The sequence below is a fragment of the Populus nigra genome, chromosome 3, assembly GCF_951802175.1.
Source record: "Populus nigra chromosome 3, ddPopNigr1.1, whole genome shotgun sequence".
Lineage (NCBI taxonomy): Eukaryota > Viridiplantae > Streptophyta > Magnoliopsida > Malpighiales > Salicaceae > Populus > Populus nigra.
In genome coordinates, this window is record NC_084854.1 from 20,527,998 (window position 1) to 20,545,506 (window position 17,509).

Below are 17,509 nucleotides of genomic sequence, written 5' to 3' on the forward strand. Positions count from 1 at the left end.
TATAAGCATGATATTCAAATAAAAAAAATATATGAACTGATAGATTAAAAAAAAAGTTATTAATACTAATTAAATACTAAAATAGAAAGCTAGTTTTTCTTCTATTAGTAAAAGACAAATTCATGTGCAAATAAATAACCATGATATTCTTTTTTAATTTTAATGTTTTTATTTATTTTATCTTCAAGATTATTCTTTTTTCCAAGAACAATAATTTTAGTATTATAAATATATCATGCAAATTCAATTTATTTATATAAAACATGAAAGGAATTGTTTTTTAAATAAATTGCAATAAAGTTTTTGAAAAATTATAAAAATTTTAAACCAATTAAAAAATAACTAGTATTTAAAAAAAGATGAACTAAATAAGTTAAAAAAATACGAGATAAGGTATTAATTAAAATTTAGATATAAAAAAATTAATCTAAAGAAATAAATAAAGAGGGAGGGTGTTAAACAAAACTTAAATAAAAAAAACTAATGCAAAAGAAATAAGTAAAAAGACAGGGTATTAATTAAAATTATAAAAATAAAAACAAAAGAGGCTTGGCAATTCGGGTCTGATAGGCTGATACTGTTTTCTTTGGTTTTTGTTCATGGAGCATTGTCCATTCGAGGTTTTTTTTTTTAAAAAAAATGAACAATATGTCATTTACTATAGTCTATGATTACTCATCTTTGATAATATTTTTTTTTTCACTTTAATTATTAGAAAATCAGGTTTTAAGTTCTAGAACCCTAAAACTGCATTTTTCAGCTTGTTTTAAATTGAAATTATAAATGCATCATGTAAATATAAATATAATTTTTTTTAAAGGAAATAATTACTTATTTAAAATAGATGAACTAAACAAGTTTTTTTAAAAGAGAGGGATGGATTAAAAGTTAAACTAAAAGATCTTGAAAAAAATATAAATAAAAGAGAGGGAGTGAAAGTCTATGAGTAATCATAGACTTCGCAAGCCATGCTAGGCACCCTGCCAACTCAAAAGTCTAAGCGTGCATTGGCCTAGAAGCCTAGGGTTATGAGCCAAAGTTGATTTATTTATGTCTTTGGCTAAAAGGGTAAATAACATGTTATTTATATTTTATATATATATAAAAAAGCAGATGATCCATCATTGATGATGCACTGTTTACAAATCCTTTTTTTTTTTTATTACAAGAGAGGTTGTTGAAAAATTAAATTGGGGTTTTTAGACCATAAATATTATTTTTTAACATTTTTATCCAAAAGTATTTAAAAAACGTCTTTATAGTATCAACAAATCAATTTATTAACTCAAACACCCCAAAATTGATAAAAAAAAAACTAAACTAAACTAAAAAAATATTTTTCAACCCCGATCTACTTTGTCTAACAAGTTAAAAATTAAAAAATATTTTAATAAAACTGTTTTTTATCACATGAAATTTATTGATGCCAAGAACATTCTTTTTCATAGTAAAAATGTTATCAAACAATAACTTTTTTTTTAATTTTTTATAAGTTTCTTCAAATTTTTTTGAAATTAAAAAATTGAAAAATAAATAAAATTAATTTTAGAATCAAAATAAAATTCACAAAAAATTTGGAGTTGGCAATGCATTTTCTACGTGTTTTACATTGTAATATTATCTTTTTAAATTTTATCTTTCTACTCTAATTTAAAGTTTTATTTTATGAAATTAGATTATAAAAAATTAAATAAAAAATATTTTTTATTTATAATAGACTTGTTCCATGAATGAATCAACGCTCTCATTCACAAAAAAGCCACCGAGAAGGCGGGTATAATGGGCCATGGATATTGTTGGATTGAAATAATAGGCGAAAGCCCACATACGACTTGATATTTCACAAGCTTTAGCCTCACAGAAACTACTCCATATGAAAAAGAACAAGCCAGACTAATCAAGATGCCCACGCCACCCCCCTAACATAAATTTTTATTTGCTTCTTATTTTTTAAATAAAAAATTACCTAAAAAGAAGAAGAAGGAGGCTAGTAATCTCTTTCTTCCGTTGTCCTCCCTCGTAGATTCTTCCAGATAAGAAAAACAAGGTGAACCCAACAAACTGAGAGCGAAGGAAGATACAGATACTGAGAGATGGTTTTTTGCTGATACAAAATAAAATTTTAATTGGTGGAGGTTTAGGGTTTGCAAGTATTATTGAGTCGTCGCTGGTGTTTTTCAGATTGGGTGTTGCGTTTTAAGATGACGGATAACATGGATATCGATTTGCCTCCAGAACCTCCTAGCTCCATCGAGCCTCGTAATCGACTTCTTTTGGTATTCTCCATTTCTCTGTTGAATCGTCGTTATATATATATATATATATATATATATATAAGAATTCAGTTTCAGCTTTTACTTGGCAGGATCTCTGTGTCCAATTGAGTGCCAATTTATAATTTGAATCTACGGTTTTGATTACGAATTCTGCTAGCTTTACTGTTGTTGTTGTTGTTCTTTCAATTGCGTATGTAAATGGCGGCCACAGTGATGGTGGTGGTTCGGGAAGAGGAGTGGGAGATGGTGTCTAGTAGAAATCCAAAAAAGAAGACCATTATTTTTCTTTTGTGGTTTTCAAAAGTTTGATAACTTTTAAGAAAAAATTTAACCAATGGATTTGATACCAAACGATTTTTTGGTTATTTAAAATGTGCTCTCTCCCTCTCTCTCTCCCCCATGTTTTATATATGTAATCTTTCTATTTTGTAACAGAGGCTTACTCAGTTTGGAGTTCCCAAGGAGTACCTTGTTAAGTTGCATTCTGGCCTGGTTGATTATATCATGGATAATTGGTCTCGCATACCAGAGCTAGTGGCAGCAATCTTGCCTATTGATGATGAAGTGGCAGAGATTCTCCAAAATGCTAAGCTAGCCTCTAAAAAATCTGCTAGCCAGACAATGAAATACTGTTTCAGGGAATGCATGGTTTGGTTACAATGGCTGATGTTTTTGGGCGAACCAGCTGTTGCACTTAAGAACCTATCTAAGATGAGTGCTGGGCGTGGTGTTTGCGGAGCTGTTTGGGGAAATAATGATATAGCATATCGGTGCCAAACTTGTGAAAATGACCCCACATGTGCAATTTGTGTTCCTTGTTTTCAGAATGGGAACCACAAGGATCATGACTATTCTATTATATACACAGGCGGAGGTTGCTGTGATTGTGGGGATGCGACAGCATGGAAACAAGAGGGGTTCTGCTCAAAGCATAAAGGTGCTGAACAAATACAACCGCTTCCAGAGGAGTTTGCAAGATCTGTAGGGCCTGTCCTCGATGCTCTTCTAGGGTGTTGGAAAAATAAGCTAGTGTCTGCTGAAACCATCTCCCAGAAAAATCCAAATGCAGCTGATCGTGCTGCTATGGGCAAAAAGATTGCAAATCAGCTAACATTTGCAGTTGTTGAGATGCTACTAGAGTTCTGTAAATGCAGTGAGAGTTTGCTTAGTTTTGTTTCCAGGAGGGTGATTTCTCTAGGAGGTTTATTGGAGATTCTTGTGAGGTCGGAGAGGTTCTTGAGTGAGGGTGTTGTGAAGAAACTTCATGAGCTGCTCCTGAAATTATTGGGAGAGCCCATTTTCAAGTACGAGTTTGCCAAAGAATTTTTGCGTTATTATCCATTTGTTGTACATGAAGCGATGAAAGAAACTGTTGATGATACGCACACGAAATATCCTTTGCTTTCAATATTCTCTGTGCAAATTTTTACTGTGCCCACTCTCACCCCCCGACTTGTGAAGGAGATGAACTTGCTAGGCTTGTTGTTGGGGTGCTTGGAAGATATATTTATCCAGTGTGCTGGAGAAGATGGTCGTTTACAGGTAATGCATTTATTTTTCAGTTTATAATATTTTTTATGCTTTATCTCATACTTTACTCCTCATATCTTGTAGTGAGCCTCTTAACTGGATTATGTTTGCAAATAAGCTAGAATAAGTTTTACTCTGATTTTACTTTTGATAGAACAAAATTTTGTTAAGAAAGAAACGAATTTAGAGTTATGATAAGAAAATAGGGCATTTACTAAATTAAAGTAATTTAAATAAAGGAGCTTTCCAAGCTACTGAATGTTAGCTAAGCAGTGGCTTTAAAATACTACAAGCATATCATCATAAATAATAAGAAAATAGAACTCTATTCCACTTTCTTAGTTAAATAATTTATTCTGGACAACTTTGGTTTTGTGATTCTTGACAAGCTAGGTTTGAAGAATTTGGGATTTATGTGGAAATTAGGGTTAGGATTTGATGTATATGGGATTGAGGATGTGTTTTAGGTGGGACTGGGATTGTCACTGTTGTTGTGAATGTTAATCCAATAGCAAGAAGAAATAGAAGGAAAGGGCCAAGAAACAAAGAGTGTTTGGAGAAAAGAGAAGAGAAAGAAACAGTGCATAGGGCTGCAACCCGTAAACTAAATCAAATACTCACAATTTCATTGTTCAAAGTCCTACGATTGTATAGAATTGGTGCTTCTTAAACCTCTAATAGTTCTGAACTAAGAAGGAAATAGAAAACCAAACAGGAATGGGAAATCATAACTAATAGAAAGCTCCTAATTAATATTCTTGCTCCTATATAGGCTTAATTAATATTCTTGTTCCTATATAAGCTAGGATTCCTAAATAATATTACTATCTGTAAGGAAGATGGATTCCTAAATAGACTAGTTTTTCAGGAAATATCAAAATATATAGAATTAAAGATTAAATAACTACAATTCCAGCTTCTATTTCATATCCCATGCAGTCAGGCATTTAAGGAATAGGTGGCTTTGTGTCTTCTATGCTTGGGGTATCTTACAATATTTCATAGCAAGGACTTGTGTTGGATTTTAAATTACAACAAATGTTTATTGTTGTCAATCATAATCATGCCTGAAAAAGGGAACATGTTGAAACTTAGCACAACAAGGATTTTATAAGTTTGCATATTACCAAAAAGGAACGTGTTGAAACTTAGCACAAAAAGAATTTTATAAGTTTGCATATTACCACGACACCTTATTGTAGTTTTTTGTGGTTAGCTGGTATGACATGTGACACAAAAAATTTTGATTGGTTATTACCATTATAATTTTCCCCCATGGGTTCAGTTGTGAGAGAAATTGGAACCAGCAAATTAGATGACTAATTTATCTGCTTGTGGAGAATTTTCTTCTATTAACCATGAAAATTTACGAAATCCACATTCTTCCTGTTTGAAATCTGGTAATCCCTTTGTATGTGGTTTTACATTTTTGTTATGGTAAAATCTGTTCTTATTTTAAAGAGCTTTTGTAATGTACGTCTTCAATCAGTTACCCATTTTTTATTTTAGATTCTGTAAGTACAAAGTTTAAGACTGATTGATAAAGAGTATGACTACGAGTTTCATTTATGCATACTAAAAATATGAAAATGGGGATGTGTTTGTGTAAAAATTGAATTGCTGGTGCATGTTCTATGTTTAATGGTTATTGATTTGACTTTAGTTCTCACATTCTGTCTTTTTTTTCCTTTCTCTGTCTGATGAGGCAAAATGGAGTGAAAATCCAATTTAAACTACCAATAAGATTTGTCCTCTGCTAATAGAAAACATTTCCAAAAACAAAGAAAACCCTAGTGTTATAGAAGGAACACTATTAATTGTTCATTAAGCTTCGGGATATAACATACATCTTAGTTATTGGAGTGTTGATGAGATCCATGCAAACATTTCTAATAAGTAATCATTGCCATTCAAGATGTGGGCTTTCAGATGCTTTTATATTGTGTTATAAGAGACAAAATCAGATTTCTAAACTGATCTTGTTTTTATGCAATTATGTCTTGATGATGATGTTTAAAGGCACAGTTAAGCAGGTTAATGGATTCAATTTTAAATATTTCTTTTTCATTGCATATAGCAGCTGAAGTTTTAATTTCTCTTCTTGTTATTCATGTTTCATATGTCAAATTGTTGATTATTATCTTTCTGCAGTTTACCAAGTGGGCACATTTGTATGAGATCGGTATGCGTGTAGTTGAAGATGTTCGATTTGTTATGAGCCATGGTGTTGTACCAAAAAATGTAACTCATGAACAGAGTGCTGTCTTGAGAACTTGGATGGAACTTCTTTCTTTTCTGCAGGGGATGGGACCCTTAAAGAGAGAAACTGGCCTCTATGTAGAAGAAGAAAGTGAGAATATTAATTTGCTTTTTGTTTTGTGTCATTCTATTGCCAACATCCATTCTCTTTTGGTGGATGAAGCATTTTCTATGTGTGAGGAGGCAGATGATGCTACTTTTCTTAACATGCATGGAAAAGATATGGATGAACAAGATAGCATAAGACACACAAAAATTGGACGGCTGTCTCAGGAAAGCTCTGTATGTAGTGTGACAGAAAGTACTTCATTCATTTCTGCAGAGAAGGTTGTTGAAGTTGATTCAGATTCCACTTGCCATCACTTACTTCCTTCCTCAGTGATGTGGTTAACCTATGAGTGCTTGAGGGCCATTGAGAATTGTTTGGGAGCTGATGATTCATCTGGGGCTCAAGTCTCTGGAGATACTAGCAGCATTTCCAATAGCAACTTTTCAGCATTTAAGAAAAAATTGTATAAGATTAGAAAAGGCAAATATATATTTGGTGGCCATGGCAGTACAAGCAAAGATGACTGTTTTTCAGTTGCATATAGTCGCTGCCATGCGAGTGTCAATGTAGATAATGCTAATGTAGTGAAGGACTGCAAAACAACAGTTCCTGGTGATACTGACTGTGCAGGCTCCAGTGACGGTTTGATGGAAGGCAGCAGTTCATCAGAATTGGACCTCGTACGTTTTTTAAGTTTGTCTGATTGGCCAGACATAATTTATGATGTTAGTTCACATGATGTATCTGTTCAGACTCCTTTGCATCGATTACTTTCCATGCTTTTACAAAAAGCATTAAGAAGGTGTTATGGTGGATCTGTGGTTATAAATGCAATCAATGCTAGCACCTCAACTTCATTATCTAGAACCGATGATGATTTCTTTGGATGTCTTCTTGAGGGCTGCCACCCTTTTGGGTTTTCTGCCTTTGTTATGGAGCACCCTTTGCGGAATAGGGTGTTTTGTGCCCAGGTCCATGCTGGAATGTGGAGGAAGAATGGGGATGCTGCCATTTTATGCTGTGAGTGGTACCGCTCAGTACGCTGGTGGGTACTTTATTCAAACTATATTTTTTCTGGATATTACTGTCTGCGGCATTTCTCACTTTTCTGTTATGCAGGTCTGAACAAGGTTTAGAGTTTGATCTATTTCTTCTGCAGTGCTGTGCTGCTTTGGCTCCACCTGACCTCTATGTCAGTAGAATTCTAGAACGTTTTGGGTTGTCAGACTACCTTTCTCTGAAAGCTGAGCAATCTACAGAGTACTTGAACTTTACCTTAATTTTAGTAGTTTAGCATGGTTTCATATAATTGTAGGTGCTTCATGTTCTTGATATTTCATCCAATGGAAATTCTCAGATATGCTTCTAAAGGTGATGTACATGACTTGTTGGATCTTCTATTCCTAGTTTTTGTTATCATATCCTTAGAAGAATTAAAACAACTGCTGCTCTTAAGTCCTTGAAAAGTCTAAGTCTGAGATGCTCTCTTTCACTTCATGTGTCTAAGTTTTAAAATGGGCCTATACTTGTTAAATACGTTAGTGATTCATTTTTGAAATGTTTTGTTCTTTAACCTTTGGAATAACACTTCATCTTCCTGAATTTTCTTTTTCCAATTTGTTGTTTAATCACTGACAAGAGAATAGCATGATGTGCTTATTATTAATTAAGTGCCAGGCCAAGACATGTGCATCATGTAATCTCTATTTGTATTCCCCACCCCCTCCCCGCACCCTAAAGAAAAAGGGACTTCCTCTTCCAGTAGGAAGTTTCTTTATTGCTTCTCTTTAGAATGCCTTATATATGGTCCACATTCTGTATTTCAATGTCAGGGCATATTGAAGTTGATAGAATATCAGATCTATAATATTAATGTTATGGTATGCTATGCTGTGTTTGCAGGTATGAACCAGTTTTGATGCACGAAATGCTCATGCTTCTTATACAAATTGTCCAGGAAAGGCGGTTTTCTGGGTTGACTCCTGCTGAAAATTTGAAGAGAGAGTTGGTTCATAAGTTAGCAATTGGAGATGCCACTCGCAGTCAATTAGTTAAATCCTTGCCCAGTGATCTCTCCAAGATTGACCAACTTCAGGAAGTTTTGGATACTGTTGCTGTATATTCTAATCCATCCGGCTTCAATCAGGTTATTTTTGTGGCCCACAACATCTGATGGTGTTTAAGAGTTAAATGTTCATCTCAATAAGTTGCTCTGTGTATTTTAAATCTTAGGGGATGTATTCTTTGCGCTGGGCATATTGGAAAGAGCTAGATCTGTACCACCCTCGTTGGAATTCACGGGATTTACAAGTTGCAGAAGAAAGATATTTGCGCTACTGTAGTGCTTCTGCAGGAACAACACAGCTTCCTAGGTGGACAAATATATACCCTCCTCTTAAGGGCGTAGCTAGAATAGCTAGTAGTAAAGTGGTCATTAAAATCATCCGTGCTGTATTATTTTATGCTATTTTCATGCATAAGCGCGCTCCTGATGGTGTTCTTCTAACTGCATTGCACTTGCTCTCATTAGCATTAGACATCTGTATTCAGCAGAAAGAAATGGATATGTCATTTCACATTGAAAACTCCACTTCTATGTTTGCTTTTGTGGGTGAAGAAATCCAAGAGGGATTAAATTACGGCTCTGGTGGCCAGAGCTTGCTGTCACTTCTTGTCTTGCTCATGAGGATACACAAGAGAGAGAGTTCTGACAACCTCTTGGAAGCAGGCAGTTACAACTTCTCTTCTTTGATTGAAAGTTTGTTGAAGAGGTTTGCAGAGATAGATGCTGGATGTATGACCAAACTGCAGCAACTTGCCCCTGAGATGGCCATTCATTTATCACAATCAGTTCCAAATATTGAGAAAAATACATTGGGTTCAGCTTCTGATAGTGAGAAACGCAAAGCCAAAGCTCTCGAGAGACAGGCTGCCATATTGGTGAGATGCTGTTGCACATCTTGTAATTCTTTTCAATTTTCACAAAGAATGAAAATTGCATTAAGTTTGCTTCCCAAAGGTGAACCAGAGAAAGGGCACATTTTCTTTTTATTCATTCTTGTTAATATCACAGATTTAAGATGAATATTATTCCAACCAGTGCTGACACTAGTTGTATTGTCTTTTCACTATTTACGATGATTTTTTGACCCAAGGAAGTATGATCTTGAATACTAATGAATTACATTTTATCAAAGCTTACTAAACCTTCAATGCAGGCAAAAATGAAAGCTGAGCAGTCCAAATTTTTGTCGAGTATGAACTCTGCTACTGATGATGTTTCAAATACTGGAGCAGAAGGAAATGACTCAGATGGCACACAGAATTTGGAAGAGTTGACGCAAGATGTTTGTTCTCTTTGCCATGATCCCAATTCCAAAAATCCTGTGTCCTTCTTGGTTCTGCTTCAGGTAAGCTACTGCTTTGTAGGTCAGCTTTTGTAGGATATATATATATATATATATATATATATATATATATATAACTGAAATAGTTTTGATTGTTGACCGAGTTTCCTTCTGCAATTTGAATTTGATACTGATTTCTTGGATCAAGAAATCAAGGCTTTTGAGCTTCATTGACAGAGGCCCTCCATCATGGGATCAAGATCAGCTGCCTGACAAGGAGCAAAACTCTGTAATTGCAAAGGCATTGACCAATCAATCTGGAATAAGCTCTTCAAGTGGTTCGGGAATGATTTCATCTACTCAACTAACACATTTTGTTCAGGATGTAGTCAACCAATTTGCTAATTATGCTCAACCTGGGGAAGTAAATGCTATTATTGAATTCATCAAGGCTCGGTTCCCTTTATTAAGGAGTTCCCAAGTATCTTCTGCATCCAAGGATGGGAAAGATAAGACTATGAATACTTTTGAGATGTTAGAACAAGACATGTACTTCTCCATGCGGAAAGAAATGCATGATAATATGCTCGCTTCAAATTCTGGATTGCAGACTGATAAATTTACAGCTGCTGAAGGTGGTCAGATAAGCAGTCCTGTTGAATCTGTATTGCTTGGAAAATATATAGCAGCTCTTTCTAGAGAGATAACAGAGCACCCTTCTTCTTCTGAAAGTTCTCCTAATGATGAGCTACAGGCAGAATTTCCTTCCCGGTCTCTCACATATGATGGATTTGGCCCTGCAGATTGTGATGGGGTTCATCTATCTTCCTGTGGACATGCTGTGCATCAGGAATGTCTTGATCGCTATTTGTCATCATTGAAGGAACGGTAAGTGCCACTGGCGTGAAAAACTTGAAGCTTGTCACTATCAGATCTCTTTCTTAACTTTTCTTGTTTGACTCAAATATCTTGTCGTAAAGACATGGAGTTTTAATTTCTTTAAAAATGCTACCTGCTTTATTATTTTCTGCAGTTAATTTGTTGGGTTGGGATCAGTAATTGCTTTGGATGGTCATTTTAATCTCAAATACATAGCTAATGGGCATTGAAAAAAGAAAAGTACACAGGAATTTTAGCTGCCAATTTATTCCAGGATATGGTTTGCAAGAAAAACAACTAGAGATAAAATAAATGACTGGTATGAGATACAACAGCATATTTCTTTAAATTTCAATGCATCATGTTAATAAAGAAACTTCTCTGCATTCTGTTAATGGTAAATGATACTGAAAATAGTAAAAAGAAGACAGCACCTCAAATATAAGAAAAGCTTGTTTAATGTCTTAATATGAGAATACCCTTACTTATGGCATATAATATGTTTGTTAAGGCGTAAAACTGCAAAACACACCTTTTGCTTATGAGGCAATTGCTTAATTGTAATGGCTTAAAACATTATATAATTGTGTTACCCTTTGACAGCAACATCTAGGACACCCAAAATGCCTTTTAGCTCCTGACATTATCATCTAGATGGTCCTCGAGTATGAAGGGAATGAATGCCTTTGAATATATAAGTTAGTGTCTGGATAGTTTTTTTCTCTCATTTGTGTGGTATTTTACAATATGCTACAAAGAGATGGTTAGGCCTATAGTCCTTTTATGTGGCCATGTATTTGTCTGAAACGGCTAAATGTTTGTGATCACATTCTTTACACAGATATGTCAGAAGAATTGTTTTTGAAGGAGGGCATATTGTCGACCCAGATCAGGTACTTCTTTTTTCTACAAGTAAATTTGTGCATTTTTAATGGTTATCGTCCCCCCTGCAGGGGGAAGGAAAGAAAACATTACGGATTCATTTTTTCTCCCCTTTTTCTCAGGGGGAATTTCTCTGCCCTGTATGTCGTCAACTAGCAAATTCTGTCTTGCCTTCATTGCCTGGGGATTTCCAAAAGGTTTGGAGACAGCCCATGATTTCAACTGTCAGTTCACTGCATGCTGTGGGGGCTTTGGTCTCATCAAGTGAAGGATGTGATTCTCTTCAGCTTCAACATGCCTTGTTTCTCTTGAAATCTGCTGCAAAAATGGTTGAAAAGGGAGATATCTTGAAAGCTATTCCCTTGCGAAGGGGTGAAAAAATGTGGCCGAATCTTGATTCAATTTCCCGTCTCCTTATTAAACTATATTTCCCAAACAGATGGGATAAGTTCTCAGGATCTGCAAGGGTAAACCATTCCATGATTATGTGGGATACTCTTAAGTATTCCCTTGTATCTATGGAGATTGCAGCACGTTGTGGAGGAACTCAAATGACTCCTACATATAGCCTAAATGCGTTGTACAAGGAACTCAAATCTACCAGTGGATTTACTCTATCCTTGTTGCTCAAAATTGTCCAAAATTTGAGGAGTAAGAATCCTCTTCATGTGCTTCAGAGATTTAGGGGTATTCAGCTATTTGCAGAGTCTATTTGCGCAGGAGTTCCCAATGATTATCCCAGTGGTGCTTATAGGTGTGGAGGTGAGTCTTTTGTTATTGTGTTGCTTTAACGCACCCAATGGATTGCTGCTGCTGATTTCTTCTTGTAAGCACCCATGTTTCTTTTTCAAGTCAGGGGCTACCATTTTGTATGTAGTTCTAAGATCTGTTATGCCTGCACCGTGCCTATTGCATTGAAATATAATGTCAGCATAATTGGTTGGTCTTTGTTTTATTTTCCCTTCTTCTTTTCTTGTTTTGGGGGGCTCTTCTTGTTTTAGGGGGGGGGGGGGGGGGTTGTTCAGGGCCAAAGGTTGAAAAAAAAAGAAGAAAAAGGAACTTTACATGATACAGGGCTAAGAAACCCCTATCAAGTCATAAACTCAGGGAAGCAAGCTGCCAGTAGCCATATGAAGATTATAAGATTGTGATGCAACCACACATTGCCCAACCAGTCCACCCATCCCCTTCTCTAATTATGTTGCATCCTCATTCTTCATTTTTTGACCAGGAGAATGTATTGGATCAGGGATGATGTTGTTCCATGTTGTGGCTGGAATCTTTGGATCATTTGGATTTCATCTTGAAAATCAACCTCAAGAAAAACCTGGGGGCAGCCTTTCTACAAAGCCACAGAATTATCTATCAAAAACTTTGAAGGCCTTATCAAGTGCTTGTTTTACATGATAAAATTGCTCATAAGATGTTATATTTTTTATTGACTAATAGCCAATCTTGCACTGTGTTGTTTTGTTCTCTATTTTATGTTGGTAATGTTGATGCTATTCTACACAGAAAATATGTCGTGCATCTTAGCACACATTGGGAAGGAAGTTTCATACTCTGACGTGCAATTTTGGAATTGGGTGGCTGAACCTGTCCTTGCTCATGATGCTTTTTCATCATTGATGTGGGCCCTGTTTTCTCTCCCATGCCCATTTCTGTCTTGTCAAGATTCCTTATTGTCCCTTGTGCATGTTTTCTATGGTGCTTCTGTAGCTCAGGTATGATAACTGTGTCCCCCCCCCCCCTCAATGTTCCTGCAACTCTAGTTTCCTAATTCCTGTATTTTGCAACACAGGCTATAGTAATATTTTGTGGGAAACATCAACGTGAAATGAGGGAATCAAATTTTGATGATTCTCTGATTACTGACATCTCCAAGGTTTTTGGGGAATCTGGATGCATCAAGGATTATTTTGTTTCCGACAACATCGATTCATCTTCTGACATCATCAATGTAATTCGTAGATTGAGTTTCCCTTACTTGAGGAGGTGTGCTTTGTTGTGGAAATTGCTGAGTACCTCAGTCTCAGCACCATTCTGTGATAGGGATGTGTTGAATAGATCATCTAATGCTGAGAATTACATGATGGATAACATGAGTGGAGCTCAAGACGAGCTTAATGAAGTTCAAGAGCTGGAAAAGATGTTCAAAATTCCTCCATTATTTTCTGTCCTCAAGGATCATACTCTACGATCTTTAGTTACAAAATGGCTCCATCATTTTTGCAAGCAGTATGAAATCTTTAGCCCCCAACATGTTCTACATGTCACACCTGCAGTTCCATTCAAGTTAATGCACCTACCGCATGTTTACCAGGATCTACTGCAGAGGTCTGCCATGAGTATTACTCTTCATATATGCTTTTAGATAAAACCTTTTTCAATAACCCAGTTCACTAAGAGAATTTGTGTATGTTATTCAGGTATATAAAACAGAAATGTGTTGGCTGCAAGACTGTGCTTGATGACCCCGCTCTTTGCCTACTCTGTGGTAGAGTTTGCTCTCTCAACTGGAAGTCATGCTGCAGGTTCATGTCTTGCCCATTCTCATTGCTGTTATTAAAATCTCCAGCTAAACACTTGCACACGTAGTTGTTCTGAATCTGAATGTCATGTTTTAGAAGGCACCACTTTATGGATTTTAATTGATGATATGTTTATTTTCATCGAAGGGAAAGTGGATGCCAAACTCATGCTATGGCCTGCGGTGCTGGTACTGGTGTATTTCTGTTGATCAAGGTATGGGCACTACTTACTTTTACTAGCTTGCTTCTGGGAAATCCTATCAATTCTGTTTTATTTCAAGTTTATTTATTTGTTTTGAGTGTCTTCTATTTGGAGAGGTGACAAATAATAGTGTTTGTAATTATAGAGAACTACAATTCTGCTACAAAGATGTGCACGCCAGGCTCCTTGGCCATCTCCATACTTGGATGCATTTGGTGAAGAGGCAAGTTGTTTATTCTGCTCTTGTAAAAGGTGTTTCAATGATGGAATCTTGTGTACTGGTTGTTTTAGGCCATTTTGATATGTTTTGTGGTAATTTTGGTTAAGAAAGAAATGGAAGTATCTTGTGAATGTGTGTATGCACGTGCAGGTTTGTTGTGTAAAGTGTTGAAGTCTTAATTCTAACTGGGGCCCATGTTTTGTTGACTTTTTTGTTTTCAAAATCCTTTGTTGCTCCCACTTGCCAATTTACCTCACCATACCCGTGTTCACATGACATGACATGACATGGTATGGAAAACCTGCATTAGTTGAAAGAAAAGGAAGACAATGCACTTGGGATTTTGTTAAGTGTATTACAACTGGCAACATTAAATTACTTAATTCTTCTAATCATACCTATTTTTCTTGTTGGACTTTGGGCTTTTATTTTTACATTATGTGAATTTTGGGCCTTAACATATTGAAATTGAGTTCAGTTTGATGATGTCAGGGCTATATCATATTGTAATTTATTGGATTAACTATATAAAAAAAATATAATCACCATAATTGATATAAAAATATTCTTAAAATTTGAGAAGAATAAAATATAAATATTTATATATAAAATATTTGAAAATGAAATGATGATATTTTCATTTATTTTATGAACTTTTCCCTGTTTCCCTTAAATTTTTTCTTCTCTTCCTTTTGGATTGCAAGGCATCTGCCATTTGCATTTAACAAATGCTCATCATGTTTGGTTGAGGATTCGATTTGCAAATGCACATCATGTTTGGTTGAGGATTTGATCTAGTTAAAATACTATGAAGTTAGAATTGCTTGTTTTGAGTTCAAAGTTCAAAGTTCAATCAAATCTTTTATGTGATATTGTTAATATTCCTAAAACTTCTTGCAGGATATTCAAATTCAGAGAGGAAAGCCATTGTACCTGAATGAGGAGCGCTATGCTGCACTTGCTTACATGGTGAGAATGTTTGACAGGCTCTCCTTATTTGATAGTTTGTATACCCAATATCTTGAACCACTGAATATACTTGGGGTTTGCCTCATCTGAGCATCTTAATATTGGCTAGTTGGAGTTTAATCCATTGCTCACCTATTCAATTGGGAGACAATAAAAAAGAAAAATGGTGTGGATATTGTAATTGTGGCTGCAGTGCTTTCAATTTACTAGGGAGTCTTTCTTTATACACATTGTCGTTTGTCTATGTTTCTTTTTTATTTTTGTATGTTTTTGTCATAGATTTTTTATTTAATTGTGCATGTTAGGTTGCTTCTCATGGCCTTGATCGGAGCTCTAAGGTTCTTGGCCAAACTACCATTGGATCCTTATTCTTGGTCTAGCTGGGAAGATTCATCTTCAAGGTTCATTTTTTTAGCTTGTTCATCGTGTTTGCCTATGTGTATTGATTTGCTTCTTGAAGGTTAATTTCTTTTCTTAGTTTTCCATACGGATTTCTCAGGCATAGAAGGATTTTGAATCAGATTGATATTGGAAGGATGACAAGTGCTTTTCTGTACATGCAAAGATTGCCAAATCGTCCACACATTTTGGGGGAAATTAGTTAAAGATCTAGGGTTCAGGATATAGGTGTTCTGCAGTTGGATAAGCACTTCATACAGGTGAGTTCACTACAGTTACATTTTGTAGTGTTACTCTCTTTTGTTTCCCAAATTAATTTTAGTTTTTATGCCAAAAAGGCACCGTGCCTTCTTACTTGAAAAGGATTCGTGTTGTCCTTGTAGTCAACTGCAAAATGATTAGTTTTGGGGTGGTGGTGGGGGGTGGGGGGGGGGTAAAATATTCTAAACTGGAATTATAGTATGGTTTTGTAGGGGAAGAGTTCTCCCCTAAGAAAGACACGGCCTGAATACTTTGTAACATTATGAACAATATCTAGTTCCTCAACAGCTGAATGCACAGAGAATATCTTTGCAACCTGTGGAATTCTCGAAATGAATGAATGGCAATGGGAGGATATTTCTTTCTCGTCATCTTTAATGTGTCACTTTGAGGACACTCCTATTTGGCTGTGTACATAAACTGGGGGGGCACTGGTCTGGGATCTTAGTTACTAGTAAATTATTAATCATCCCATGATTACATTCAGTTGAGGGTTCAAAATACAAAGGAGTTCAGAAAATGTTGTTGGAGTGGCCTAGTGAAGGTTTAGGGCATGCCTTTTTCAGACGAATGCCTCATCTCTCCTTTTCTTGCATTAAAGGAGTATTATTTTTTGCTGGAGTTTCCCCGTTTGACTCGCTGGTGTCTGCAGATTAATTTCCCTTCTGCTGTGTTTTGCAGAGGAACCCTTACCTGTGTTTTATTCATTATTATTATTTATATATAATTGGATTTTGCAGATACTTGTAATATTCCTTGTAAATGACATGTAACTGCTGGTTCTCATGTATGTGTTTTTGTCTCATGTGCAGCTCAAAATGCTGGGAGGAACCTACGTTACTGGCTTTGTGGTCGCGTGTGAAGCACACGGTTATTTATTATCTGTGCATTTGGCGACTTGCTCTTGTCAAAGGAAAATCAACAACCTTGTGTAAATGTTGTACATAAGTACATCCCGAGCACTTCAGCTTTTGGAAATTATAACGGAGCTCAAAATTTAATTTGTTTATTGTTGAGTGATTATTTCTTGGGAAAATCTCTTTTTAGTCTTCAATAATAATAATAATAATAATAACGCTGAATTTATCATACTTTAATTAGTTCTTACACGCACGAAAGTGAATTAAAAACAAATCAACAGTATTAAAAGTAAGAATTGCGACTATTTTTAGCAACGTAGCTTGTTCATAATTCATTGTGGAATCACATTGGCCAACGTGGGACCTCTTAAATTTTGGATAATTTTGTACATGGAAAATATGGCAATCAATCGTGCGCAAAGATGCGGTTTCTGCATTTTAGTTTATTTACAAATTTAGAAATAGAATCGCATTTAAGCTCCATTTGAGAAAACAAGTCAGGCCAATTAAATTTCAATATAAAAATACATGTCAAAAATACGACAAGCATGCTTTTTTATAATGATGTCAAGTTCATTTCAGCACATCAGAAATCAAGGAAAGTAAGCTGGGGAAATTGTAAATGTAGGAAATTAACTAACTGGACCGGATGTTATACTGTTTCAATTATACTTCCTGCTTGGCTTTTTTTTTATATAATTTAGAAGAAAGTTTTTATGATTTGGGGTAAAAAACCCTAGTAAATTAGCATAAAATCCTGAACAAGATAAAGAAATAAAACGGCATGCGAGCATAATTGATAGTCAGGTAATCATGTAAACCCCATGATAATTCACGTAAATCTT

At 35.4% G+C, this 17,509-nt stretch overlaps 1 protein-coding gene across 4 annotated transcripts; it reads left to right on the plus strand.

The window, feature by feature from the left end:
- The first annotated feature begins 1,865 nt into the window (after positions 1 to 1,865).
- On the plus strand, positions 1,866 to 16,840 carry LOC133689764 (E3 ubiquitin-protein ligase PRT6). Of its 4 annotated transcripts, none has more exons than XM_062109784.1 (19): positions 1,867 to 2,276; positions 2,712 to 3,818; positions 5,958 to 7,159; positions 7,234 to 7,374; positions 8,017 to 8,260; positions 8,347 to 9,054; positions 9,333 to 9,524; positions 9,670 to 10,349; positions 11,182 to 11,233; positions 11,345 to 11,984; positions 12,738 to 12,946; positions 13,024 to 13,559; positions 13,652 to 13,756; positions 13,901 to 13,967; positions 14,101 to 14,178; positions 15,076 to 15,144; positions 15,450 to 15,545; positions 15,624 to 15,803; positions 16,617 to 16,840. In XM_062109784.1, exons 1-17 carry the CDS (start codon positions 2,202 to 2,204, stop codon positions 15,522 to 15,524), a joined length of 6,180 nt encoding a protein of 2,059 aa, XP_061965768.1. In that variant the 5' UTR covers positions 1,867 to 2,201; the 3' UTR covers positions 15,525 to 15,545; positions 15,624 to 15,803; positions 16,617 to 16,840. The 4 variants fall into 4 exon arrangements, with proteins under 4 accessions (XP_061965770.1, XP_061965768.1, XP_061965769.1 ...); XM_062109785.1 differs by having other exon boundaries at positions 15,666 to 15,803; XM_062109783.1 differs by having other exon boundaries at positions 1,868 to 2,276; positions 15,644 to 15,803.
- Positions 16,841 to 17,509: the final 669 nt, after the last annotated feature.

Coding starts and splice junctions, on each gene's coding strand:
- LOC133689764 (XM_062109784.1), top strand. CDS start 2,202: ATGACGGATAACATGGATATCGATTTGCCTCCAGAACCTCCTAGCTCC. Junction 2,277..2,711: donor CTCGTAATCGACTTCTTTTG/GTATTCTCCATT, acceptor ATTTTGTAACAG/AGGCTTACTCAGTTTGGAGT. Junction 10,350..11,181: donor TTGTCATCATTGAAGGAACG/GTAAGTGCCACT, acceptor TTCTTTACACAG/ATATGTCAGAAGAATTGTTT.